The sequence below is a fragment of the Falco cherrug genome, chromosome 10, assembly GCF_023634085.1.
Source record: "Falco cherrug isolate bFalChe1 chromosome 10, bFalChe1.pri, whole genome shotgun sequence".
Classification (NCBI taxonomy): domain Eukaryota; kingdom Metazoa; phylum Chordata; class Aves; order Falconiformes; family Falconidae; genus Falco; species Falco cherrug.
The window spans coordinates 7,641,372-7,669,063 of NC_073706.1; the positions used below are offsets into that span (position 1 = coordinate 7,641,372).

Below are 27,692 nucleotides of genomic sequence, written 5' to 3' on the forward strand. Positions count from 1 at the left end.
AAAACTCCTTCCCCTGCAAAAGCAGACTCAGCCCGGGAGCAGCAGCTCTGCAGTGGCTCCCTGTGGAAGGGAAGAGAGCAGGAGAGCAGTCAGAAATGAAAGGCTCAAGGGTGAATGTCCCCCCACTCTGCGTAGTGACACCTTGGTGAGACCAACTGCACTGGGCTTATAGCTTTGGGTCCTTGCACTCATGTGGTATGGGCACTGGAAGAGACCCCATCGCTGTGACAGCCTTGGTGGCCAGCTGGGTCTGCTGAGGGTTAAGAAGACCCTTTGTGGGACACTACACGCACTTGATGGGCTGCACCGCAGGGCCACCTCCTGCAAAGGATAACAAATGAAGGCTCTCTTGGAGCAAGGATCAGTAAATCCCATCACAGAGGCGGCTTTGGAGAAAGCCCTCCGCCACTAGCTCTGCTGCTTTCTACCAGCGACACGAGTTCTGCTGCCAGTCGCAACTTCCCTCTTGCCAGCAGAGATAATACTGTGTTGGTCTAGAAAATCTTCTAACTGCTGTCTTCAGCCTGTGTCCAACACCAATCAACTTCAGATATAATGGCTCAGACACATTGACAGGCAGACTAGTGGATTCACTTACAAAAAACGCAACCAGAAAATTATAATATCTGCTCAAACCTTCCTAAATCAGGTTTACTCTTGCCTGTATCTGGGAAATTTTCTTATTTACTATTTCTTCTGCTTTGTCATATTTAAGTGTAGATTGATGATAATAGTTACTGCACCAGATAGACATGAGGATCACTTAATTAATGTTTGTGAAGCACTTTAAGATCCTCAGATGAAAGGAGAGAAGAAATGCAATGTATAATTATGATGTTTTATTAATAAACTTCTGGCACATTGACAGGAGAGGAGACAACATTTTTTTTTTCTTCCCTTTTCTAAAAAGATTTAACTTTAATGCTATGAAGGACAGATTTACTAAAAATTCACAAATAAATAAAAATCTCCCTATTCCATCTCCTGATAGCAGACAGCAAACATGGCTTCAGAAAGAGAGTTACACTCCTTTTCTATCCAGACACTTGATGAACCCATAGTTCTTGGGAATGGACAGATTTGGAGAAATATAAGCATGTGAAGGTAATTATTAATAGTGGAAGTGGTCAAATGCACCAGCTATGAGAAGTAAAGAGAGTTTGTTTAATGTGTGATTGCTACGGTTGATAGGAGCACGTGATGCAAAAGAAAGTATTTCTGCAGAGCAATAGATGGACATTTTGAAACAAACAGAAAAATTACAGCTGTGCGAATGAAGTTTTTCAGAGCTGAGAATGTGCCAGATACAAACAAGATTCCCAGAAATATGAAGAAACCCAATCTGGGATGGATCCCTAGGCAGTTTCATGGAAGCATTAAACGCTTATATATTGCAGCTGCCTCTTGAATGCTTATGGCTGGAAACCAGCTGCACCAGAGGAGAAAAGTGGTCCTGGGATTAGGGGTGGATTATGACTCTGTTCCTTGCTCCATCACAGACCTTGATAAGCCAGTTAGTCCCTCTATACCCTCTCCAAGTAAATTGGGATAATCACGCTGCTCTCCTTTACAAGACAAACGTGAGGACAAATTACAATGCACTCAGATACCAGGGTAGAGAAAGCTAGGGACGGGCAGATGCTGAATCACTGCAGAAAAAGTTAAGAGAAGACTGGACATTGTCATTTAAAAGGGTCCTCAAGGAACCAAAGAGCTGCTCCTGGTGCTTTGTGCCACAACATGTTTCCATTCCCAGTTTATGCCACCACTAGATACCATTGAAACCAGCCAAGCCAAGCATACCCGGCAAGTGGAAGAGATTTGTTGTGTTGTGGGAAGTGTGCTTACTACAGTTCCTGCTCCCTACAGAAAAAGTAGCAAGGCTGGGACAGATATCTTTGCTCACATCTTCAGTTTATTTTTTGAGCAAAATTAGTATTTTTTTTTAAGAGATACCCACAAGGAACCTTAAGTCTAAAACAAAATTGGTAAGTATAATTAAGTTTTAGAAACATTTTGTCCATCAGTACCGACAAGATAGCATTTCTGGTGTTTATGTGTTTATGTACTGCAAATGAGATTTACAGCTCCATTTTGCTCAAAAGTGAGCAAGAGCAAATGCACTTAAATAAAATAAAAAAACCTAATATGTGCTTTTGGCTGAAGACTCTTCATGAATCCTAGTCCAAATAGCACTGAATAAGTTCAACTTCTAATAACCGGAACTGATTATGCACTGCAGAAAAAAAATGAACTTTAAAATAAATTGCTCCTTCCATTTGCTTTGACTGTTCAATCCAACTTTTGTTAGCAACAATTTTTTTTATCAGATTAGATGGATGCCTGACCAATGTTGTCGATACAAGATTCGGGTACCAACAAGTACTTCATTTTTTGCTTTGATACTGATTTCTCTTGCCCACTCCCAGGCTTCAGGCACACAACTAAGGCAGAGTGCCGAGTTAACGCCACCTTCCCCACACTGCAGTGCCAGCACCTCAGGGTGCAGTCACAAAACATCCACAGCCACGGGATCGGTGGTCCACATTATTGGACCAGAATAGCTGCAACCTTCAGCAAGAACACCCAAAGGAATCACAACAGCCTAGGTGAGACTTGCAAATGGGGAAAGGAGGAACATTCCTAAAAACATCAATACATCTTTGAGGCCAGGCTAGAAGGGAGGTCCCAAACTACCAGAAAGACCAGGCTCTGACCATAACGTTCACACGGATACTGTTACTATCAAAGACAGCAATTGCTTTGTCTTAGATACTATTCGAGTTGAGTAATGTTTGAGTCGCTCATTATGTTTTCTGTGCTCAAAGCAGAACTCATTGCTAGGATTAGTTCTTAATTGACAATAAATACCTTGCTTATATAGGTTAATTTTGGTACAAAGGAATTCCCCATATGGAAGGGGAATGTTAATGTACTATGTGTGCATACATATCAACATATACTACATTAGATATGTATTATGATTTATCATTTCACAATACAGCTATTTACATATATAGTCTAACATATGTACCCTCCTGCTATTCAAACACACTTGACACCATTGACACTAGAGTCAGAGCTGCACCACAGCGTGCTGAAAATGCCTCAGCACAGACCTTCTGCTTTTAGATCTACTAGAAGACTTGCCAGTTTTCCTGTAACCACGCATTCCTCAAACATGACAAAATTTCCCAGGACCTTCCCATGCAGACTGGGCTCATTTAAGTAGGAATACCTGTGCGGAAACAAGGACAGGTTTGCTTTCTCACGCCTTCCCCTTGAATAAACTGTCAGAGGGCTGCCAGCACCTTTCCCTCTGTAATACCCCACTGCAGGCAGAGGCCACTGGAAGTTCATCTATACCGTGAAAATGTACTGGTGACACAAGATAGGGGGTAGCTAGGACCCCCCCCCAGCTCTGCCCTAGCCTTCCTCGCTGACCTTGGGGCAATGATCACCTCTTCACTTTAAGATGAGGATAATACATATATCACAGGTTTGTCCTAGCCTTAACTAATCCATCTTTTCAAAGCATTTTGAGAGCTTTGCTTGATGAGTTCAGACATTATAATACTCATCTGTTCCCATTACATTCAATGGGAGTTGAATGCCAGCACCTCCTCCTCCACAGTCGCAGGGCTGGGGCTGCTGGGGCTGTTGAGGGACCTAGAAAATAGATGTGCTTGGGGTGTGTTTAAATGCTGGCATTTTGGAAGGGGCTATAGCAGGTACAAAGGCATAGTGTTTGCTTAGGGGTGCTCAGCACTCTTCCAGGCTTGGCCTAGAATAAAGAGTAGACCTTTTTAATTAAAAATCAGAGTAAGACCTCACCGAATCCTCCTGGTAAACATGTTCAGCTAGTGCCAGGTTGTAAAGGAGACAGAGGCCTGGAAGAGTTAGGACAGGAGAGAGAAACCAGAGACCAGCCAAACTCAGCGGGGAAGCTTACTACAAGGTTTACTTTTGCTGTACTAATTGAGAGCACCAGGAGGTGAACATGTGGCTATTGCCCCAGGGACTAAACTTAGAGCAAAGTCATCTTAAGGATAAAGAGTGCCAAAGCTAAAGCAGCTCAGACGCGACAGTTAAGCGATGGGGTGTGGGGCAGGGATCCCTGAGCTGTTGCTAGCTCATAGGTCCATGGCACAGAGCAATGCAGAGCCAACATACCCACTCGGCCCTCAAAGCAGCTTTGCCCCATAATGAGAGACCTCCAAGCCTGAGCTCAGCTATTGCCATACCAATGGTGCCAGTGCTCCCAGTACTACTGCAACACATGGGAAGCCAACCCAGCCCACGATGGAGCTAAGCCTCAAGATCCAGGAAACAAACCAGGCAACTCTCCCAACAGTAAGGGTCTGGTCCTTGTCTGCCTTAACGTGGTAGCAGCAGTGACGATGTGTATCTTCTATGTGTAACTTCTTGAGAGAAGGCTAATATTAATGTCTTGCTCACATTCACTGGCCGCATTTGTGCCTCTTCTGTTGCTGCCAGATATCTCCATGGAGTAAATCATATTGACTGTGTTTATTATAAGAACTAAGTGATCAGCTGTGAACTTTCTTTGACATAAATATTTTGCCATTAGCAATGACAAATAGCAACACTCACGTTGCAAAAGTAACATTGGATTATTCCTTTCCATGGGGGTATTTGTGTTGAAAGAAATCAGAAGAAAACTGTGATCTTCAGGATCAAGGGAAAGAGGTAAAAGGAGGAACGTGATGGCAAGGATATTTATCCCACTGTGTAAGAAGAGTTAAGTGAAGAAAGTATTTTAAAAAGTGAGAAGGATTGATTTTTTCACACAGCGCTGGAGCTCCCCTGCACAGCTAGCCTTGACTGTGGCTGCAGGCAGCACGCACCCATGGGGCACAGCATGCTTGGCTCAGCAGCACATGCAAGCACCTTGTACAGGTACAAGCTGAAGCTGCACCCACACATTGTGTGCATTACACCACACCAGCATATCTGGGGGAGGGGAGGGTGGGGATCAGGCCCAGTACTTTTCTTCTGAATCCCATTATTACTAAACCTCTGCAGTTACAGTTGAACAAAACAGGGATTTTTCTATTCTTGCAAGATTTCCTACATTTCTGACTGGTGGTGTTGGCACCTTAAACCACGTCTGCTCACAGGCTGAGCAGGATGGAAGAATGATGAGCAGCAAAGGGAATTAATTTCTCAGAGACATTTTTCAAAGGTACAAATGAGAACTGGTGCTTTAAAAATAGCTTTGACTATATTTCTATAGCGCACGTCCTGTAAGGGATTCAGCCCTAGCACATAAGCTTGTTGCTTCCCTCCTGTGACACGCAGGCAGGCAGTCTCCCACTGATGTGGATGCTTAGGCTCAGGGAAGACTTGCTCCAGGCTCTCCTAGCAGAAAGTTACAGGTTAAATTAACAATCCAGGAGTATGTGTACATATATCTGTTCATGCATACTATACTTCATGGACTGTACGGCAAGTACATCAAAAGAACTACCAGGTGTAACTGTTTTAACTTCCCTTTTATAAAATTCTTTATAGACTGCAGACCTGCAGGCTTGGATTGTAAACTGCTGAACCCAAACCATTTTCAGGCCAGAACTGCCAGGCAGCTGCCTGCCTGGATCCAAGGGCTGCTCAGGGCTGCAGTAACAGGTCTAGAGAAAGGATCACCTTGGAAGGGTGAGGCTCCCACTTGAAGAGCTTAGAACAAGTTGTTGGCAGATGCATCCCATGAAGGAAATAACATGGGATGTTGCATTAGAAATGTGGGAGACTACCAATGTAATGTTATGTGACGTAACATATGAGAGACCCTGGACAAGGACTCCCAGCAAGATTCTTTAGAGCCAGGAAACAGTCACAGGACATTATTACCAAGCCAGCAGTGTCACTAGGCTGTTCTCTTCTACCCCTCAAACTGGGAGTTTAGGGAGGCTGTAATGCAGAGGAGTTCTGGGATCTGGCAGCACAGCAATACATTGTGGGAAGGTCACTAGTGAGGCAGAGGACACGTTGCATGGAATGATGTAGGAATTAGAGCTCCCCAGACAAAAGATTTCAGAAGTTCACAGGAAGGACAAGCCCCCAGAAAGGAGCTGCAGGTTGAAAAGAGATTGATACAGAACAGCAATGATTTGTGCACCCACAGGACAGCACTGTGCTAGAAACCCAGCAACAAACTATAGACCAAAGTGGCAAATCAGTGAACCCAGGGGAAAGGCTTTGGAACGAGGTTCTGCTTTTTTAGGATCTCTGAAGACAGGAGTTTACCTTGGATGAAGGGAAAAAAAAAAAAAAAAAAAGTCTTTTATATATAGCAGGAAAACCAAGGCAGTAGCCGCATCAGAAAAATGAAAGCTACAGATACCAGCAAAATATGGGCAATCTGGCTTTAACAGACAAAGTCAACATCTGCCCTGTGATGGTAGCCTCAGAGGCAGACGAGACAGGGCTAAGATGTGACCCCTGCAATTAAAGAGAGGGGTTTCCTCTGCTGAATGCTAAATTCAGGCAGGTTTGGAGATGAATGAAAACTGCATGCCATAAGGGAGGGCCAGGAATAGAAAGCCCATGTGGGGGAAGAACTCTCTAGATGTAGCAAATGCATCTCCAAGAGGCTTTATCATTCTTATTTTGTCACTACTATCAACAATAATAAGAAAAGAGCTTACAGAGCAACCTCCCCAATCCCTAAGCAATGCATCCAGAGATTAGCAGCAGAGAGCAGTGGGCAGCTTGAGAAAAGCTGTTCAACAAATGTAGAGGCATGCATAATAAGATTACTGAATTGGAGTTGCATGTTTTCAGGGATAAACGTGATATTATTGCACTGGCAGACGTAGTAGGAACAGGGGAAAGGATGCGAAATAGCCTGTCAGAATGGAGGGGTTGCTGCAGCTGAGCTCCCAACAGGACAGGGACAAGTGGGAAGTGGAGGCAGCGAGGAGGAGAGGAAGTGCACATCCTACTTGACATGCAGATATGCAGAGAAGCTTTTTGCAAAGTGGGTGATGTCATCGTGTTTTTCTCAGCCTTCAGGACAGCAAGAGAAAAATAGATGAAACCAGCACATGCAGAGGAGTCTGTAAGACGAGCAGACTTCCCCCCCTCCGCTCTGTGCAACACTAATTGCTCAAATATTGATCGGGAAAATAATTTCTAAGGACTAAAAGAAGAAAGGATTTCTTTTCCTCTTAAGGGGCAAAAAGGGCAATATTTTTGCAGAGTTGCTGGAAAGGTCCAGGTGACCAGAGGATTTCCAAGACCATATAAGTTAGTTAAGATGTTGAGTTGTTCTAATTTGTTACTCGTTTATACTGGAAGGCACAGAACAACAGCAGCCTGTGATTTTTCAGGATGCCATGAAGACTAGTTGAAATAACAGCTAGGCTGGCTCTCTCAAGGGGCATGAATGTCTCACCAGGCAGGCAAGACACCCACAGATCCTAACTAGCTTGGTTAGTAAAAACAACAGCTACAGGAGGGACCTCTGCTTTGGAAACCCAGGGCTGCTAGCTGCATTGTGGGTACCAGAAACAAGCTGCCCAGGCTTAGCCTTGGCAAGGGAAAGAGTAATTAAGATTAAAAGCCCAAACCAGAGTGCTGGAGAACTGCTAGTCACTACTGCCCTGACATGGACACTAAGTCCCAAGAAAAAGCAGCAGTTCTGCTTGGCTTCTGGAGAGCTGCTTTTCTTTCCTGGGGAAAGGAAATCTACCATACCAAAAAATGTAACAGCTACTCCAGAAAATATCTCCACCTCATCTTCATCTAGGGTAAATCTGGACAGATGAAAACACCAGAGTGTCCTCTATGGTTTAAAATGGATGTTATGAGTACACAAAAGTACAGGAAGAACACTGTTTAAAAAACAAAAATCAGCCACCAGACTATTCACACAGACTGAGAGAATGATAAAAATAAGCAGGAACATGCAAAAACAGCAATTGCAGGAAGAGGAGGAAGCATCCAATGAAGACTGCAATGAATATTTCTGAGAAGTACACAGACAAAGTCACTGGAAACAGGAGAAACTGGTCCTTTAATAAAACTTTTAATTTCTCCCTCTAGTCTTACAATGTATTTTAAATAACTTCTGGTTAAGTATTTTTTCATTTGGTCGATTTTGTGCATAGGGGTTTTCCCACTGGGCAAGACTAGCTCAGGGGAGTGCAGCACAGCAAGTGCCTCCCAGTTAAATGGACTGGTGGGTGAAATAGTTTGGGCCCCGGTTGCCCAGCCTGAGCCTGGGGAAGGGCTGGGAATGCTGTCCCCATGGCTTTAGAGCATCTCACACAAGGACAGCACAGCTTCAGTGACAACCGCAAGGGACTGCAGTGTTATAGGAAAGGAGCAAACACCCCAGCTCTGCTAGTGCTGGGGGGTAACAAGGCAAGCCTGGGGCTTCACCAGCTGTCCAATTCCTCATTGCAGAAATCGGGAGGCTCTCATAGAGTGGGTATTGTAAAGTCTAACAGTGTTCTCTCCAGTCACGTACAGGGTGAAGCATTGCACATAAATAAGACACTGCTTGCCATGAGGTGGTTAGTTTAAAAGCCAGACAGATTAGCCAAAAGATATGGATAAATCCCCACTGGGTAAAAAAAAGCAACAAAATTTAAGGTCTGGGGGATTCTTCTCCTATTTGAATGCTGTTTTGCATCCTGAGGTTTATCAAATAATTCCTTGGGGAAAAAAAAAAAAAAAAAAAAAAAAAAGTAAAACACAACTCACACTTTCAGTATTCAACCAGTCCCAGTATAACCATAAGAAGCTCTGCAGCAAGCTGTTATGGAGGAGTCAGGTCAAGTGTTGTGCAGAAAACGTGAAAATACAAACAATGTTGACAGCTGGCAAGAAAGCTCACCATGCTGGAGCGGGAGTTAGGTGGTGGGACATGGCTTACAGAGGGGTTTGTGTTAGGTTTCAGGGAGAACCTGCATTTGTAGCCATTTTCTAGACTTCTTAAAGGAAACATGAAGGTAGCCTCGATTTGTTACATTTAAATGGAAAAAAAAACTTTGCATTGAGTGGCACTCTGAAGAAAAAGAATAGGTGAGATTAGTACAGATTTTCCCAATGGTGATTTTAGGTCTTTCAGTGACAGTCATTAAACCTCAGAATAGTTTACTTTGTTCCCTTTCCATAGGAACAGTCTAGCTCCCAGACCTGGCCAAGCAGATGGAGCCTGGCTTTAGGAAAGGTGACAGAAGTTCCTGGAGGCCCGTGGCCTTAGCGAAAGTGCTCCACTGAGCAGACAGCTGAGGAAAGCTGGCCAGGAGCTGTCAGATTTAGAAAAATTCAGCCTGAAAACAGAGCCTAGGCACAGCTAGCTAGGTCAGATAACAGGTCAGGCTGCCAAGTCCCTCTCCCCACATCCTTCCATCAGGAGTAGGAGATTTGGTCCAGCCTATTCAATGTGTGGAATGAATTCTCATGAAGGTGATCAAAGCAAAGGGCATACTCTGGCATGAGAGAAAAGCTATCCAGCAGCAGGGAGAAAATCGGATAAAGAATAGGCTTAGCAGCTCTTCTGTCCCTGCCTGGTAAGCTAATTGTTCATCATGCACATTTTCCTTGCTACATTTGAATTGAGTAGAAATTGGTGTTTGGGAACTGCTGGAATATCTGAGGTCTGAGAACGTACAGCACCATTTTCATTACAGTAATGAAGTCACAGAATGGTAGCTTTAAACATCAAGGGTAATAATGCATTACCATTCCCTCTCAATTAATCCAAAGCCTGCAATGCCGAATGCACTTACTCCGAGAATTTTCTCGGAAAATGATACTACAGTATTTCATTTATAAATCACAAAAGACACTTATTTGGCAAGAATGACCCCTGCTCATATACAATAAATCATGAACATCAACAGTCTCTAATGGATTTTGAGTCAGTGCCACAGACAGCCAAGCCCGGGGCCTGTGTTTCAGGATTCCAGGACTGTGCCAAAGGAGACTTATAAATGATTAATGCATTCAGCACAGTGTCATCTGTGCCATTGGAGAAAAAGAGACATTCTGGGCCTCCGTTTGTCATTAAAGAAGTGATAATCGGTTCAGCAGCCGACCATGCCTCTCCCTTCCCCTGCCAGAATGAGCCATTTAGCTCCACACTTCATAAAATCCCTTCCCCAAACTTCCACACATGCTCTTGGTTCATGATGCGCAACATTTTGATAAGAGAAAAGAGGGAAAGAAGAAGTCTGTTTTCATAAGTGGCCCACCAAAGCCAGGGTCCCTATGAGATGGAGCCAAGGTTTGCATTTGCAAATGTACATACAACAGGGAGGTGACGTTAAAGAGATAGCTGGGGCCTCTTTCTACTACTTTGCCAGACGGTGAGGACACTGGTCCATAAAAAATTCAAGTTTGGGTCCCTACTGCTCTGTCTGTCGTGCTTTTCTGTTATTCATCACACAGTTTTCAACCTCTCCCCCTTCACTTTTGTCCCCATGGTTACTGAATCACTGCGTTCAGAGAGATTTTCCTCACTAAAGAACGTGACTAACATGAGACAGCTAAATTATCAGAACCAACTCTGACATTGGTTTCTCCTAACATGGATCTTATCTTCCAAGCGCCTTCAAATAGATCTGTTGCACAAGTACCAACTTCAGAGTAAGCAGCACTTCAACTATTGACAGAGACAGAGCTGCAGCAGTATTGCACAGGGCGACTTAAAATAGGCTGGATTCAGGTAAAGGATGAAATTCAAACACTGGCTTTAGCAGATCCACCGCCTTGGAGCACATGATGCAAACAACTAGGAGATGTGTTTCGCTGCAAAATTTTAAATTAAGCCTTAGAAGGGGAGGCGTTATTTCCTGAATAGAACTGGGTCTTAAAGTTCAAATACATTTCCTCTTCTTAAAGGCCAGTTTGATTAAGCAGTAGGAGACACACATTTTAGGCCCAAAGAAATCTCTGTTACAAAACGCACCAAGGCGGCCACTGGATAACAAGCCTACAACCTCTAGCCACAGCAATCCATGTACACTGACCCACAGGGCAGTGGAGCTGCTCCCACACTGAGCGGCCTGGGCTGCCTCAAACCAGATCCCTTCCAAAATACCCGCCACCCCCCCCCCCCCAAAAAAAAAATAAATTAAAACTTGTTTGCATCCGAGAGGCCTTTCTCCCCTTCACTCTGAGCATCCACAAGCCTCCAGACATGAAAGCAACGTTAGCAGGACAACACCTTGTAAGAATCACCAGTCATGAGCCAATATAGACAAGGCTTGAGAAGAAACGTGAAGCTCTTACCTTGGCCGCTACGGAGGAGTTGGGCTTCTCCAGGAGGTCCCAGAGCTTTTTCCTTTTGTCAGCACAGCAAGTGTTATCAAATTCCTCCCCTTCCCTTTCCCTCAATGTCTCAGCTTCTCTCTTCAGCTCCTCATTCATCTGCTCCTTCTTCTGGTGGTAGCGGGCCTGGCAGCAGGACTCCAGGTAGATCTCATCCACCCCCCAGTAGTCCAGCTCCTGGCTGAAGGACAAGGCGCACATCTCCTCCATCATGTGCAGCTTGCCAGTACGGTAGAAGTTCAAGATTGAGGTGAATGCCCCGGGATGCCTGTCGAAGAAGTACTCGTTCTCCTCCAGGTTGTAGTCATCACAGATCTCCATGAGGGAGTCATGTGTGTTGCAGTCTCTGAGCTTACCCAGCCTGGTCCGTGGCAACCTGTCCAAGGTCCGCCAGAGAACCTCGTGGGCCAGCCCCCCCACGTTGAGCTTGACCCTTCGGGAGCAGGCCTTGCTCCTGACGATCTCGGTGGGGTCCGGAGGCAAAGAGGTAGTAGAGCGAGATCCATGCTTATTCATCCCCAGAGGCATCGCTGGTCCCCCTCAGGCTGGACGCTCCAAGGTGCGGCGTGGGGCAGGACGCTCTCCTCACCTCTCCTTCCCCTCCATGCCCGGAGCTGCAAGAGAGGCCAAGCCGTGGGTCCCCGCCCGCCGCCCCCCGCCGCCGCCGCCTGATCCCCGCGCGGGGGAGCGCCGGGCGCCGCTAATCTGCCGGGGGGGCGGCGGCGCTGTCCGCACTGGCGGTGCTGAACCGCGCTCCGGCGGCCGGCCGCTGTCCGCGCCCGCGGTGCCGGCGGCCGCCCGCTCCCACGTGTCGGCCCGGGCGCTGCCGCCGAGCTCCCCCGGGCGGCGGCCCGGTCCCGGTCCCCCCCCCTCCCCGCGGCGCCCCGGGAGGGTCGCTCGCACACCCCGTCCGGGAGAGGCGCGGAGGCTGGACACGGCCCCGGGAGCCTCTGCTAGCAAAGGTCTGGGAGCTGCCGAGCGAGAGGGGAGAGCAGAGCTCAGCAACGCGCCCCAAAAGGCGCCGGGCCGCTGGCCAGGGGTGCGCTGGCGCGTTGTCACCCATCCCGGAGCGACCGGCTGGGAGCGCACCGGCCCCGCCACCGCCGTCTCCCGAGCGCCCGGCCCCGCCGCCGCTCCCTCCCGCAGAGCGGCCCTGCCGGACCCCGGGTGCCCCTACGACCCCACCGGGGCACCCCCCGCCCTCGGAGCCGGCGATGCCCCCGGCCCTGCAGGCTACAGGGAGGCGCGGAAGCTTTCTATAACTCCAGGCTTGCAAATTTCCCCGAGGAAAGAGCTGGGGAAGGGAAAAGGGGGAGGGGGGCTATCTCCAGCCACTCTAACGACGCACTCTACCTCTCCGGGCTACCCAGGGATGCCCCCCCACACCCCCACGCCAACCTCCGCATAACAAAGAAATCAACGAAAATCGGAACAAGGAAAAACCCCGAGCCTTCCCTGCAAAGCCGGGTGGCTTATGACAGCCCTGAGCACTGTTGCTTACACAAGATGGCACGAAGAGAAACCCCGGCGCGGAAAGGAACGGCTCCCCCGCGCCCAGCCGGCACAGCCCCGGGGGTTCGGCTCCCCTCCCCGCCGATCCAGGTCCCCCCCAGCCCCAAAACCGAGACACCGCCGCTGCCCCCAGGCCGCCTCCGGGGCTGCTCCCCGCCGCCGCCGCCGCGCACGGGGAAAGGCTCCCTCGCCTCGCCCGAGCCCGGCCCGCACCTACCTCCTCCTGCGGGCTCCCAGCGAGGCGGTGCGGGGCTGTGCGGGGCCGAGGGCGGCTACATCGTGCGGCGGGGCGGGCAGCAGGGGCGGCCCCGCTCGCATCCCCCCGCGGGCAGCCTCAAGGCGGAGGGATGGCGGTGGCGCTCCCGGCTGTCCACGGAGCCCGGGGGGAGGGGAAGGGAAACGAGGTAAATCGGATCCCTCGGCAGGAAGCTTTCCCAGGCCTTCCCTCGGCTGCGGCTCCTCGCTTCTGCCTACAGTCAGCGCCGAAGCCGCATCTGCCCCCGCCCCCCCAGCCCGCTGCCGGCGCGGACACAAAGGAAAGCTCCAGCACTTCCTCCTGCTGCCTCGGAACGGAGATCAACAAGTCTAGGCTGAACCGCCGGCTTTTCCCTGCAATTCTGTCCCGGAGTTGTTTGGAGTGAATTGGAAGTTGGGGGTGGAAGAGAGGAAGGCAGCTCCACCGTGAGCTGGGATGCAGCATTGCAGGGAAGGTTAACGCTTTCCTGGCCGGGCCCCGCCGCCCCGGGGCTGATTTACAGCGGGGGAGGCGCCTGGAGCAGACCCAGCACCGGGGGGGGGGAGGGAAGAGCCGCAGCATCCCTCCTTAGGGGGATGGGGCTCTTCCCACCATCCTCCAGCTCCCGGTGGTATCACCCGTGCAAATAGGAGCAGGGATTGGTGCCAGCAGATGAATGCTGAGCCGAGAGCGCCTGGGAGCCCAGCAGGGCCACCCCCCCCCCGGCTCCCAGGCCCTGCTGGCTGAGCCAGGAGCAGCTGAGCCCAGCCAGGCTGCACATCACTGAGCAGGGAGCAACCCGGGCCCTCGGCAGCCCCTCGGCAGGGGAAAGACCCTCTTCTCAGGGTGGTTACATGTATTGGGGATACAGGTCTGTGCTGCTGCTTAGGATTGTAAGTATAATAAAAAGGAGCATTCACTAACCTGAAAATACAGCAGAAGTGGAAAAAAGGGCGACTTTCCAGGCAACAGCACAGCATTTAAAGTATCCCTCTGTCCTTGCCTTCTGCCTTCACCCCCAACAAGGGAAATGGACCTTGCCTGGAGCTCCATTAGTACCATTTAATGGGTACATTAGCACTTAATGCAGTTCACCTGCTTAGGCTGGTGTACCAGAGGTATCCGGCAATGCAATGCTCGTTAGCCCTTTGTCCTCTTGTATTGATTGACCATGGCTTTTGGACTCTAGTGACAATTCCTGCTACCAGGTTTCTAAAATAGGAGCCCAGTGTCTGATTTTATGTGATTAACTAGGGGAAAAAGAGTCTCAGTGCTGCTTTTCCCTTCTTTCTATGCTTCTCTCCCTAGCCCCCACCAGTCTCCCATTGCTCAGCGTACACAATGTTGATGTTATGCTTTTATATTTGGTTTTGAATGTCCACATCTTCCTTAGAGATAGCTTTCTGAAATCCCAGGCAGTGTTTGTTTTTCTCCAGTACCTCCCACAACTGTATATCAACTGTAAATTTCAGAATTTCTTAGAAGTGGGTCACTACCTTCCTTTTGCAGATGGGGAAAATAAGATATAGAAAAGCAAGATCACCCAGAGGGAGTGGAAGGAAGAATTGGCAATAAAATCTGTTGACCAGTGTAATCCCAGACCAATACCCATCCACTGAAGTAGCTCCTCCTACCCCATGAAAACCTATAAGCAGTATCCAGAGGTGAACAGATCTCCCCTGACTTTCTCGTCATTTCACCTCCAGACCCTGCTTTACTCCTCTTATAGCAGAGAAGACGACCATTCCTCAGGGCTAGGAAACCAAACCTGTTAATGATTACAAAATGCTTTGAAAATTCCAGCTGGCAGATGCTATAGGAGAGCAAGTTAGGTTTTTGTTAGCACTGGCATCCAGGGCACATCATCTCCCCTTGTGAAAATGCAGTCTGCTCTTCTGCGGGAAGAGGGTGCTGGGAGGGAAAATGACAAGTAGCCAAATGCAGGGAGATGCATCAGATTCAATGCAGTTAAATCACTGGGAGAGAGGCAACTTGGGTTTATTAGCAAGGCATTTGTATCTTCTTGCATCACTCTTGCTACCATGCCAATGTCATTCACATGTTCTGCCAAGAGGCCAGTGAACCAGCTGTGAAGGGGGGCACGTGAAGGGGTAGCATGGAAGCACAGACTCCTCCACTGCTGTTCCTCACCCTTCCACGCATCTTCTTGCCAGTACTGAAAAACCATACTAGAGTCTCAGGTAGAAGCTGTGAGAGGGAGCCCTGCTCAGGACAGACCCTCCAACTGGCTGTGCCTGGGGTGATCCAGGAGTCTGGGGAGAGGAAAGGGTGTTTCCACCCCCAGGACATCTGTTCCCTACAGCATTTCTTGTCCCAAGATGGAGAGTTTGTCAACAAGGGGCAGTGCAGGCCTGAGGATGCAGAGCTGTGCAGCCTGCTCACTCTTCTCCAAGGTTATCTAACCCCCTGGTTTGGATATACATTTCAATTGAGATTTTTGTACTCTGAGCTTCTGCAAACTTAATTTATGGTTTGTTATTTCCACAGCCTATGGAGCCAGCCAAATGCTTGAATGCAGTCCGTGGCAACCCCTGTTCCTTTCCAGGTACTACAGCAGTTCTTCACAAGGAAACACCTTAAACCTCAAGTACTTTAGAGGAAATAGGCAGAGCCCAACAAATGCATGTTCTCCTGGGCTCACAGTCAGTAATATACACATATCTGGATTACACCTGCCAGGCAGGAAAGGTCCTTAAGACAGTGTTTGTTGAGCTACAACGTGACAGGGAAATAGGCTCAGCCTAAATGTGGAAATATCCCTCTGCTGATCTGCAGTGACTCCTCTGCCTGCATCAGGAAAAGTGTCACATCTTCGCAAACACCCACGCCTATACAACAGTCTGGCATCTTCCTGTCCATCCTGCGAAGCAAGAGGGGAGGGCAATTTACGTCATGTTACTGGTCAAAGAAGAACAAAAGGCTGTGAGAAAAGAAATACTCCTCACCAGTAAACAAGCGCTCAGCCCCGACACAGCAATGGTATTTGGAACAATGGGTTTCCAGCAGAGATGGGCACAGCAGCTTTGGTGGCCCATGATTTTTGGCTGGTTCCTGATGCTGGAGGATACTGGATTTCACATTCTAAAATGAGCTATAAGATGTAACAATTACACCTATTGTTCTTGCAGCCCAAGGGCCTTGTACTCATCCTGGTGAGTGGGAAAGACAGTTATACACAATAAGCTGTCTCCGTTACAGTGTTTCCTGTTATGTCCCTTTAAGGATTCCCTTAGTTTCCAGGGATTTTCTTTCCAGCATAGAAACACTTTAAGTACAATGGAGATTTTCTTTTGTAGTCCAAAATCCTTCCCCTTAAACGGGAAAAAAATTACCAGGTTTCTTGGCAGAGAACTGTAGCAAGTGTTGAAAAGGGCAAAAAGAACTGAGATACATAATGCAGAGTGACTTGCGCTACTGAGAGCCCAGGAGCATGGAAATACTGGAATACCAGGGAAGAATACTGGAAGCAGACAGCAAAATACAATCCAAAAATGAACCTTAAAGAGACAAGGTCCTCCTTGAAAAACTTAGGCAGAGCTTGGATGACAACAGCAGCAGCAGCTGGGCTCCACCACCACATTGTCCCTTGCTGAAAGCCCCTTTTGGAGGAGTTGAGCTGCACTACTGTGGGAAAGCAGGCTCTGCATGCAGGGGGGAAGCCATGGTAGCCACGGCTTTCCTGGCCCCCCAGCATGCTCCACCGTCCACTCTTGCCTTGTACCAGCTCCTCCTCTCACCACAGTAAAAGCCTTTCCCCAACTGTTTAAGTCCATAATAGCTTCTTGGTGCAGAAAGCAGGGTCTGACCTCTGCCAGGCTCTCTGGGTCCTCAGAGAAGTACCAAAGGATCGGAGAGGGCTGAGCTGCATGGCTGGATATCTGCAAAAGTGGGAGATGGATGGAGGAAGAGTGGAGAGGTCTCAGCAGGGACCAAGGACCAGACAGCAAATGCCCCTTGGCAGAGGGCAGTCTCTGAAAACAGTCTCAGCTATGGAAAAGACAGGTGAGGGCAGCCCTCTCTCATGTTCGGGGGGACAATAAGCCACAGGGGGACCCTGTCCTGTAAGAAGTTGAAATTTCCAGCTTATGTAAACTTTTCAGATGCATTTTGAAGTCCCAGGAGTACCCAAAGTCGTCCCATATCCCCAGTTGCAGGCAGGCTTCCCTCCCTCCTGCTGCCTCAAGGAGGGGCAGAGCAGAGCTGCTTCGCTGCTTGCCTGGCACCACTCTGCCCAGGCTCTTGGTGCTTAGTCAGCCTTGGGCTCCTTTGGCCTTCAGGAAAAGGGCAGGAAACACGCCAGTGCAAATTGGTTATCAGAGAAGCTTCTGGTTCAGGTTCCCACAAAGCGCATTCAGAGCCACCCGCCTTGGCTCCAGCTTTCTGCCTTTCCCAGGGTGTGCATTTCCTCTGTTAAGTCTCCTCTCTGCGCTCACTGACCACAAGCACACACCCTGCGACTCTTCTTCCCAAGGATGGCTCCATCAGACCCACCTTTCCTCTTATCTTGATGAGGATGAGTCTGGGGGACTGACTGAAAGCTGTGGAAGCACCAGCCTATTCCCTAAGGTGGCCAGGTGTGTAAAGCATCACCTCCCGGCTGCGCCTGTCTTGTTCACATCAGGTTTGAGATCAAATACAAGTCATGCAGGAACAAAAAATACACAAACTTCTCTGCTGATTAAGGAATAAAAAGCCCCCAATGGGCCAATTTGTTCCTGTCACCCACCTGCTAGGGAATTTGCAAAATGACCTGAGAAATGAATTTTTTTCCTACTTATCATCATCCTAAGCCAAATCCTTGGGGGCCCAGGTCCCTGTCCTGCCCAGGAAGGACTGGTGGCAGCCCATGGAGGGTCCAGGGGGACCTTTTATCCTCCTGGCTTGTGCTGTTCAAGGCAGGGCTGGCACCAAGGGAAAAACAGCTGCCTATAATATGTTACCTAACATTTAGCTTTAAGCGCCAAGATCTGTAAAGCAATTGGACTTACTGTGTTATTCAGCAACTGCAGATTTATTAGCCCCTGAAGGGCTGGAGGCTCACATTAGTCACCTCCCCACCAGTCAGGGGGAAGGGCAGCAGAGCTAGAGGTCTCAGCCAGTCTCTGCAGTGGTGATGTGACCTCTCTCTCGCAGGGGTGACCAGGCCACTTTCCCACCTGCTGAGGGCTGTAAATGGCCCTGCAGCCCTTCACACCCCTTGGGGGCTGTGGCACACCAGACTCATGCTGACTGCAGGTGGACTGGGCAGTCTTTTGGCAAAGCCAGGATGCAGGAGCCAGATGCAGTATCATTCCCAGGAAGTCATGGGCAAGAGGCCCTGCCTGCCCTCCCTAAGCTGCCCCCATGGCTGGGATTCCTCTGCCTCCCTCAGCCTAGCCACCTCCCCCAGCTGCCACAGGGATCCCAGCCATGGGGGGAGCTTGCACGTAGGGGAAACCCCCTTGGACAGCCAGGCAGGGGCTGCAGACATGGTGGGGCAGCTGCTGATGCAGGGAGCAAGGTGACGTCCCAGCTCTGAACAAAAGACACAAATAGGGATGTAATGGGAACTAGATAAATATCATTGACCCTTTCATGCTTCCACCAGCCCTGCACATTACACACGAGTCTGATTCAAAGGTGGTGGGTGCTGTTTCTCCCCCTGGGTTGGAGGAATCCTGACTGCTTTAACCAGCATGTGGAGGGAGAGCCAAACTTCTTGAAGCATGCCACAACAGGGGGTGGGGAGCCCTCGCCTGCTACAGGGGACAGAAGCACTGAGAAAGAGCAGCAAGGGGAACGACAAGTCCACCTTCCTCCAGTAGACAATATGCCAGCTCAACTGCTTCAGGAAAGGCTTTTGGCAGCGGGACTCCAAGCAGTATAGCTAGCAGCTGGGTCTCCAAAAGAGCTTCCCTGTTCCAGTCCCTGGCAGCATCTTCCCGTGTGGCTGAAGCAAACACAAGTGATGCTGCAAGGGAGCTGGGGCTCTGAAGGGCAAGTCAGGGTGCAGCTGCTCACAGCATCCTTACAGCTGGAGAGGCAAAGTCAGGTTCTCTCCCTAAGCATCTTTCACCTGAGTTTGGGGACATAGTGTGGGAATGTGGCAACAAGGCAGCTGTGACCTGAACTTGTTCCTAATAGGATTCACTGCTGCTCGACAGACACCCAATTTCCATCCCTGCCCCATCTCTTGCCCAGCTCCTTTTTAACAGACACAGGCTGAAGGCTCAGCACTGGAGGCAGAGCAAACACTTAACTCAGCCAACAGATAAAATCTGCTTTGGAGTCTAATGCTGGGAAAATGCTATCACTTCAGTGTCCTGAAGTGGGAGTTTTCTCAGGATAATGAGAGTAAGAATTGCTCTGCTCTTGCATATGCGGATCCTAAAAGGATTCTGCAGTCAGAGAGCAATTTCAGATGGTTCCTGGGAGGAAAGTACGGTAATATCCTCTTTCAGGCTGAGGGAAATTGAGACTAAGAAGGATTAAAGTGACCTGCCAAAAACCACATGGGGTGGGGGATAAATGAGCAGCTAAATGTACTTTAAATCTTAAGAGCTATCCTTCAGTGATTCCTACCAAGATTGTTTGCCTTGTCCCTGTTAGTGCCGCTAACGGGGAGCGTGTCTGTCAGAGGCTGCTGCCACCCGTGGCAGAAGCTTTTCTGAGAGTCGCACGTCTCGGTGAGAATAAGGCTGATGGGAGTACCCAACAGTTTAAGCTTTTTGATGCTCATCTTTTATGAGGAACTGGCAGAAAATGGGCAGGATTTGAAAACCTTGCATGAACCCAGCCCTTCTTGGCCATTTGCTGATCCCAGTTGCCCTAAGCCTTGAATAAAAGCACTCCTCCTTCTCCTCGCCATTGTGCCATTCAACAGCAGTAAAAGCTGGGCCACATTGGGGTCCAATGCCAATGGCTGCAAAGTGACGTGGCGGGGTCAAATCTAATTTCAAGCAACTATTTAACGCTATTCCTAGTATTAAGGGGGCCTAGGTCCCCTGGGGGCAGGTCCTGGAAGAAAGGCTGGGTGTCTTGTGCCACCAGTGGGGCTTACTCCTTGGAGGGGGAGAGCTTTGATTTTGGTAACATCCAGTCACAGTTGCAGGAATAGCATAAATTGTCTCTGGGAAGGGTAACTTCCAGCCTTCCTTGGGTTATTTTGCATCTGTAACTTGTCTTTAACAAAATATGTTTTAATTTGCAGGATTATGAAGATCGCTTCAAAGCAGCTTATCTAACACACTAATTCTGCTTCCCTGTTTTTCCCCAAAGTATTTGTGGGTGATGCAGAAGGCTGCGATAAGCCATTCTTGAAGCCTGCCTCGGATTAAACTTCTTCACATGGGACAGCACTACTCCCCGTGAATTTTAATGAGCTCTTCTAAACATGCCCTTTTCGCCGTATACACGGGTTCTGCAGAAGAACAATACCCAGCACCAGCTAACCAAAAAGAACAAATCGAGGGTAATCATACAAACTGAAAACACTGCAATAACTTACCAAAATGCAGCTTCACTTCCTTGATCTCAGCGGGAGTGGAGGATGCTGAGAGCAGAGCAGGTATTGCCGCAGTGCCCAGCTCAGAGGGTGCTGCAGGTCTGGATTTTGAGACCAGGCTATTGCACAGTGCCCACGGAGCAGTAAAGCAGGGCTGGGAAGAGCCAGCAATGAAGCAAGGAGTTATCTGGAGCAGACCAGGAGGAAAACCAGAGGATGAAGCCATCTTAAGATCATATTTTTTGGATGTTTGGGTAGTCCCTCTTTGAGGGTGCCAGGGGCATTTCTGCTTCCCCTTGGGATTTGCAGCCTTGAGACCCTCTCCTAAAGTTTCATGTGCTATATCTTTCAGTGTATTGCTTACTGGTCACTTTGTTTCTCAGAGGTGCAGCTGGAAAACATGGGTCCAAGCAGATTTTTAATTTTTTTAGAAATACTTCAGCAATGAACACTTGTCGAGGGAGCAGAGACCCCTGCTCAAGTCCTTCAGCACAAATAGGCTCAAATCCACTCCCTGCCCCCAACTGCTTTAGATTTAGGCATGAAAATTCTCAACAGCTTCACAGCAAAACCTTTACCCCAACATCTAACCCAACCATCCCTGTCCCATGGAGACTCATTTTCCAGTGTGACTAAACACATAAAAAGGTCAACAGCTTAGAAATTTCTACCATCTAGCATTGGAGCGCTCTAAAAAGCATTTTACTATCAAACTCCTCACTACAACACAGAATTAAGGGTTCTGGTGAATGCTTTATTTTTTGCAAAAAACAGTTGCAATCCAGCTTTGCTGTAAAGCACATCAGGCTGCTTCTGTGCAAAGGGCAGAGGATCCGGCAGAGATGCCTCTGAAATCCCTGCCTGTGCTTATGCCAGCTCGGGGAGGGGGGATTCAGCAGAACTCAGATCCACTGTGGAAGACAGAAATCATTGTCACCTGTTTTAAGCAGAAGAAAAGGTATGGTCTGGCTACGATGGTCTGGCTAAGCTCCTGCAGCTTTGCAGGTGGTGAGTGCCTTCGGGGAGCAGCAGTCCTGGGCTGCCACCACCGGCTCTTCAAATCTCTGCTGGCTGGAAGGGCGAGGCTGGGAAGGGAAGGGGAGAAAAGGCCACAGATTAAAAAGCAGCGGCATGACCCCAGACTTGGGATGCCTTCCTGCTCCGTGCAGTGGCATGGCAGTCACAGGTGCCCCGCAGAGGACATCGCACCCCATGGTGCACCCAGCACAGCGCAGGGAGTCACATCAGAGAGGGCTGCCTTGAGTGCAGCCATGAGACATTGAGGGCTTGACATGGTCACAGCCTTCACTAGGGGACAGACTTCTGTCCCCATGTCCTCCCTGTCTTTGAGACTGCAGGCTTCTGACCCCCCTCCATTCACATGGCTCCTGGCACAAACCGGATTTCCTTCCCTGCTCCTCGCATTTATGTTCGGCCATTCCAGTAACCAAAGTAATAACAATAGCAAAGATTCCTCAGGATTATCATAATAGAGATTTTAACTTTAAGAGAGTTGTCAGCTGTTTTCAGTTGTAGGTACCTTTTTCTTTTTCCATATGTTAAATATTGACACCTAGCCAGCATAGTGTGAAATTTAAAAGGCCCTCAGTTCAAGCAGTTATCCCCAGGAAATCCCAGTAAACTCCCAAACTTCTCACCCATCGTTGTGCCTGAAGAACAAGCAGCCATTTCAATATTTCATAATTGTTCTCCAAAATCCTTTGATGGCCATTCAAGCTTAGCCTGCATTTCCAACCTATCTCCTCACTCCTGATGGGATGTGCAACAGGGCTAAGTAAGGCTGCCGAGGGATGACCCACTCACACCTCCACCTGGTGGAATTCACCACAGCTGGAAGCACTGAAATCCTCTGTCCTGGCCGCTGATGCTAGGGGATGTCCACCTTCCCTCTTCCCTTTGATCTTGGTGCAGAGCAGATCCATGGCTCGAGGCCATGGCTCACTTGCTGGAAGGAGCGGGGTGTTTCTCCACCCCCCGCACACTGCCCGTATCACTCTGCATCATGCTGGGGGAACATAAGGCATCTGGAGATGTTCTCTCCAGTTTTCTTCAACTCCCTCACCCTGTCTTTATTTTCTGGTGTGTTTGCAAAGGTCAGCCACAGTCTTGCACTGGAAAACCAGAGGTGAGTGAACCAAGCCCATCCCAGCACTCGCTTGGCCATCATCTACAGATGGCTGCTCTTCAGGCAGTCCCTTTTTCTCTTGCACATAAAAAGTGAAGGTGGCTCTCCATCAAAATCAGAGGAGCTTAGTTAAATACCTCTGCTCAGCAACACATCAAAGCCTCCTCCCCAAGCCCAGTGTGTGTGCGGGTGATCTCTGCGTGCCTTGCCCAGACCAACCCCTTTGATACAGAAAGGGCACAATCCCTTGTGCAGGGGGGGGCTTAGGGAAGCCAAGCAGCAGTTCAGCTCTCCTGATTACCAAGGGCAACCAAGTATCGTTTCAATAGATCTTAAGCTCCATAAAGCAGCTACAATTCATTCCTAGCCTAAAGCTATTTGTCCTGCATGTGTGTTTTTCTCCTTTCTGCAGAAAAAGTCCATGTAAAATGTGGATTGACCTTTAGGGTGCCACACGTGGCTGCACAAACCCTTCCTGCCCCTGGTCTTTGCTCTCCTAAATGATGCTTTCAGAGGAAAGGAGGCAGGGAGATGTAGGGCAGCAGTTCAGAGGCTGATGAGGGCTCCGAGTGTGGGCCCCCCCGCAGGGGCTGGGGGCTGCAGGGAACATGCTGCCTCTGAGGGCAAATACCCAGGGTCCCAGCAGCTGCTTTTCCAGTTAAAGCAGCTAATAGCCCCCAGGAACAATGCACACAAGGGAATAAATAAAATTAAAATAAAAAAAAAAAAACCACTGTAAAAAGCACAGTTTTTGAGCTTGCATTGTTTCTTCAGGGTAACAAAGGTAAGTATTTTATTCAGTAATAAAAAGTAGGTTTGCTTGAAGCTTCCATAACAATACCTTGAGGTTAGTTCAGCTGTTCCCCTTCCCCAGCACTGGGTGCAAGCAGGTCTTCTCCACTGCTTCTCTAGGGTTACTAAGACGACATTGGCAACTGATGGGTCCCTGCAGAAGTGCCCATCAGTGGGTTCTTTAAGTTAAAGCAGCATGTCCTACTGCAGCCATGCAAAGACCTGAAGTAACATCACACAGATACGCAGGTACGACTTACCCTGGCAGTCCCAGACTGCTGAGCATGTGCCATTAGGAACACTGTCCCTTGGTATCCCTTCCTTGCCTACGGAAGAGCCTGGGTTCATCTCGTAGGGATGTGTGAGCAGAGAGGTGTGCACTGGTCATCTTGCTGCAACATCAGCATCAACCATGTGAACAATACGTCTTGAAGTATCTATTCTTAAAGCATCCACCTTTGTGGATTTTTATTTAGTAAACCAAGAAAGACCAGTTCAATTTTGAAAGAAATTGACTAAAACAAGGGTTTCCCTGCAGAAAAAAATTAATTAGGACAGGAACAAGCACAAACAAGCAGCAGTGCCTGGGGAACCATCCCAGGAACTTCAATGGTTTGCTTTACAAGTCTTTGCAGTGCAATCTGAGACCAAATCTCCCAGCCATTTGCTGGATCAGGAGAAATGTGATGCTCCAGCCCTCATATGGACTAAAGCACACTTTAGGGGGGTGACTTTGTAGATACAAGCAAATCCTTTGGCCTGCTCACAGTTTCCAGGTTTAAATGCAGTCTTTCCAGACCCTAAAGGAGCTCCCCCAGAAGAGAGCAGGAGGCTGTCTCAGCACCAAGCAGCTGGAAAGCTGCAGCCTGGGAGAAGATGAACTTTCCAGCTAGTGCCTTGCAGGAGGGCACGTATAAGCACCAGTAGTTACAGGCAAAGCAAGACTTGTGCCTTTCTGCTAGGTGCCACCAGGTTTACCAAAGACCTTGGTTCTCAGAGAGAAATAGTCTCCCCAGGTTTGGAACAAAGGGTTACTAGATTAGCTGCCTCCTCCTCCCCCTCTTCCCTGCTTCAAACACAACTGGTCTGCCAGGGGAAAGCTGCACAGGGCAGCAGCTCCTTGGTGCTGTGAGAAGCCACTGCAGCAGCTCTGAGCCAGGTGAGCTGTGCACAGCACCTCCAGCCCTTGGGGAACACCTATACAAACACAGCAGCCACCTTTAAACACCCATCTGAGCATCTCCTGCCCAGCCATGCTGCGTGCAGGTCTTCTGGTCCACCACTGCTTGGGCGGGGACCTTAAACCCTTAAAAACCCTTAAAAAGTGTCAGGACTTTTTCCAGTGGCTAAATATGGCACTAATGCACTTTATATGTACAGTTGTGATGCTGAGTCACACCAGAGCATCTTCCCTCCAGTTCTCACTCGTTATGCTGCTGTCAAGGAACATCAACCCTCTGCCCAGACCCTGGGGCTCACTCTGTAGAAATAAAAGCACAGCATTGTGTGTACTTGAGCTCATGAGTCCATTAGCTATATTTAGCTCCCATCTACCCAAGGATTTGCAAGAAAATGGATGAATGTGCAAACTTAATTGCAAGTTACATCCTGTAGTTTCTGACAGTTATGTTTTCCCTTGAAATATGCCTCCAGGATGCAGTTCTCTTTGAGTGTATCTAGTCCTTAGTTACTTGAAATGACTGCACAGCATGCTGGAACCCCCCAGCATCCTCAGACACTCTGTGTCAAAGGTAGAGGCTCACAGCTACAAAGCTGATGTACAGCAATGCTATTTTTTGAGTGCAATTTTTTCTTCATCCCAATGGACTAATCAATATATTAGTTGGGTTGAGAAGCAGGACAGTAACAATTCTCAACAAACATACAGAGAAGTGGAAGAAGATGATCAGCTGATGGAAGGCAAGCCCTTTCTCTTTTACTCAATCTTCAATTGATATTGAACCCTGATGTCCTTTTCTAGCTGTGACATCCCAAAGTGGTGTCTTTCTCTTGTTAAACCCTGGAATCTGTGAACTTCTGTCTTTCACTTCCAATTCAGAAGAGGTCAACTGAAGGAAAATATATCTAAAATGGTAGAACAGTCAGTTCAGAAGAGCTGTCTTCTGTTGCTGCACTTGGAAGATACCTGCTTGACCTACCCAAGTTATTCCATATTCAGTTACTTACAACTTTGCCAAGATTAAAATGGCTCAGGTTGGAATTTTCCACACCATTTGTTGATGTCTAGCAGGAATCAAAGGCCATTTCAGGAAAATTGGCTATTTTCAATGACCAGATGAGGGGAAAATTACACAACATTAACAGGGATGAGATTGTTATTGGAGAATGAAAAATAAGAGATTCATCTGCCATTTGCAGGTTGCATCTCTCTGTAGATTGATAAGGGAGAGGAATTAGGATTTTATGGGAAAACTTTAATTATAGTATTTCATATCAATTAGCTACTTGATTTCGCAATTCAAGTATCCCTCTAACAAACTAGGAGAATGAAATTACACTAATTACACCAACAAAATGAAACCAAGACTACAGTGTAGTCGGGATCCTGGGAGCTCTCCCTCTATATTGCACCAGTAAATAATTCCTGCAGTTTGGGAGTTTTCCTGATCTATGGTATGAAACCCAATATTTAATTAAAAAGATATGTATGAAGTTCTAAAAGCATCTATACAGTTTGATGAGGAATAAGCATAAATTTAACAGATGGGTTTGCTGTGTAATCATACGCTGGAGATATCAAAGGCATCCAGTGAATTTTCTATGTGATGATCTTTCTCCCAAGCTAAGGGACTTCAGCTGAATTCATTAGCATCACCATCACCAGGAGCACGCTGGGGAGGAGAGCCACACTCCGCAGACTCGCTGCACGCTTACTGCTTGATGCTACTGGCTGCACGTGGCTGCCCAACACGTTTCCTTGCTCCTGCTCCCCGCACGCTGCAGTACTGAGCCTCCCATCTAGAAATCTTCCTCGGTGGTGTCTGCATTGAGGAATCTCCTGTAGTTAAGTTCCTGAAAGACAATAATGCCACATCCCAGCTAATTGACCTGTCCCTGGTGCAGACAGCTCATGCTTGACGCATGGAGCACAGCCATTGATGCTTTGCAGTCTCCCAGTGTTCATGGGAATGAGACAGTGACAGGGGGTCACAGGAAAGAAGACCCTTGTGTGGGGACAGTTCTTTGGACAGCATCTGCAAATAGCTCACAAAGACAGGGCAGCTCCTTCAATCAAGTTTTCCTTTGGAAAGTGACACCGAGTCCCCACGCAGAGTAAGGCTGACATTTTGCTCTGGCGCAGTTTGTCCCCATCCATGCCCAGCTCCAAAGCAGCGACGGTCCCCTCCCACCCACCACGGTCAAAGCTGCAGCAGGGAAGCAGCCACGTCAGCAGCTAAATGTTTTCCACTCTTGCTGGGAGATTTTTTTCTTTCAGCCCAACCTGTCTGAGGATATTCACTGAGCTAAACCAGTATCTGGAGCCCACACACCACAGCTCTGAACAGAGCAGGACCATCACACCCGTTACTAGCCAGTCTCTTGACCTCCCACACCGCCCTCACCATTTTATTACGGTTTACATTGCCGCGGTCGGCCCCGTTCCTGACCTTTCGGACCCTTACCAGGTTGCAGCGTGAAGGAAGCAAAGGCCATTTGCTCCTGTGTTACAGGAGGAAGGACAGAGGGAGGCTATGGGGTAGAACCCGTTCTATATTTGAGCCCTGCATCCGGTTGTTATGGCAACAGGAATTCCAGCCACCACCGCGTGCTCCTCCAAACGCCTCCCCGCCATCCTCTGCAGAGCCCAACTCTGCATCACTCACCAGCCTCCTGCCTAACACTTGGGCTGAAGGGGAGGCAAAAAAAAATGTGCAACTCATCTTTTCACAGAAAGATTTTTCCTCCAGAAGTGAAAAGCAAATGAGAAGAACAGCTTAAATAAATATGCCTACAGAGACAAGCGCTGAGCGCCAAGTCTAGCAGCAGAAAGGCTCAGACCCGCTCAGCTCATGGAGCCCACAGGGGCTGGGAGCCACCAGCATGATGAAACCCACCTGGTGTGTCCCCAGGCAACTGCTCTGGATGTGAACAGGGTGCTCACGGGGTGCATCCCGGTGGGATGGGAACGAACCCCTCCTTCCACACCCACCGTCGGTCCTTATCAGGGCAGACCTGAG

At 48.6% G+C, this 27,692-nt stretch overlaps 1 protein-coding gene across 2 annotated transcripts in view; it reads right to left on the reverse strand.

Moving 5' to 3' along the window:
- The window catches only part of KCNB1 (potassium voltage-gated channel subfamily B member 1), a 128,084-nt gene extending 113,918 nt beyond the window's left edge, over nt 1–14,166 (reverse strand). Inside the window, exons 1-2 of one of the 2 annotated variants that reach the window (XM_005435928.3) lie at nt 13,976–14,166; nt 11,266–11,918 (exon numbers count right to left, since the gene is read on the reverse strand). In XM_005435928.3, coding sequence (XP_005435985.1) covers nt 11,266–11,832 — 567 coding nt within the window. In that variant the 5' untranslated portion in view covers nt 11,833–11,918; nt 13,976–14,166. Of the gene's footprint in view, nt 1–11,265; nt 11,919–13,033; nt 13,434–13,975 lie in introns of those variants that run through there. The other variant, XM_055722765.1, reaches the window with a different exon arrangement.
- Between the last annotated feature and the right edge of the window lie 13,526 nt (nt 14,167–27,692).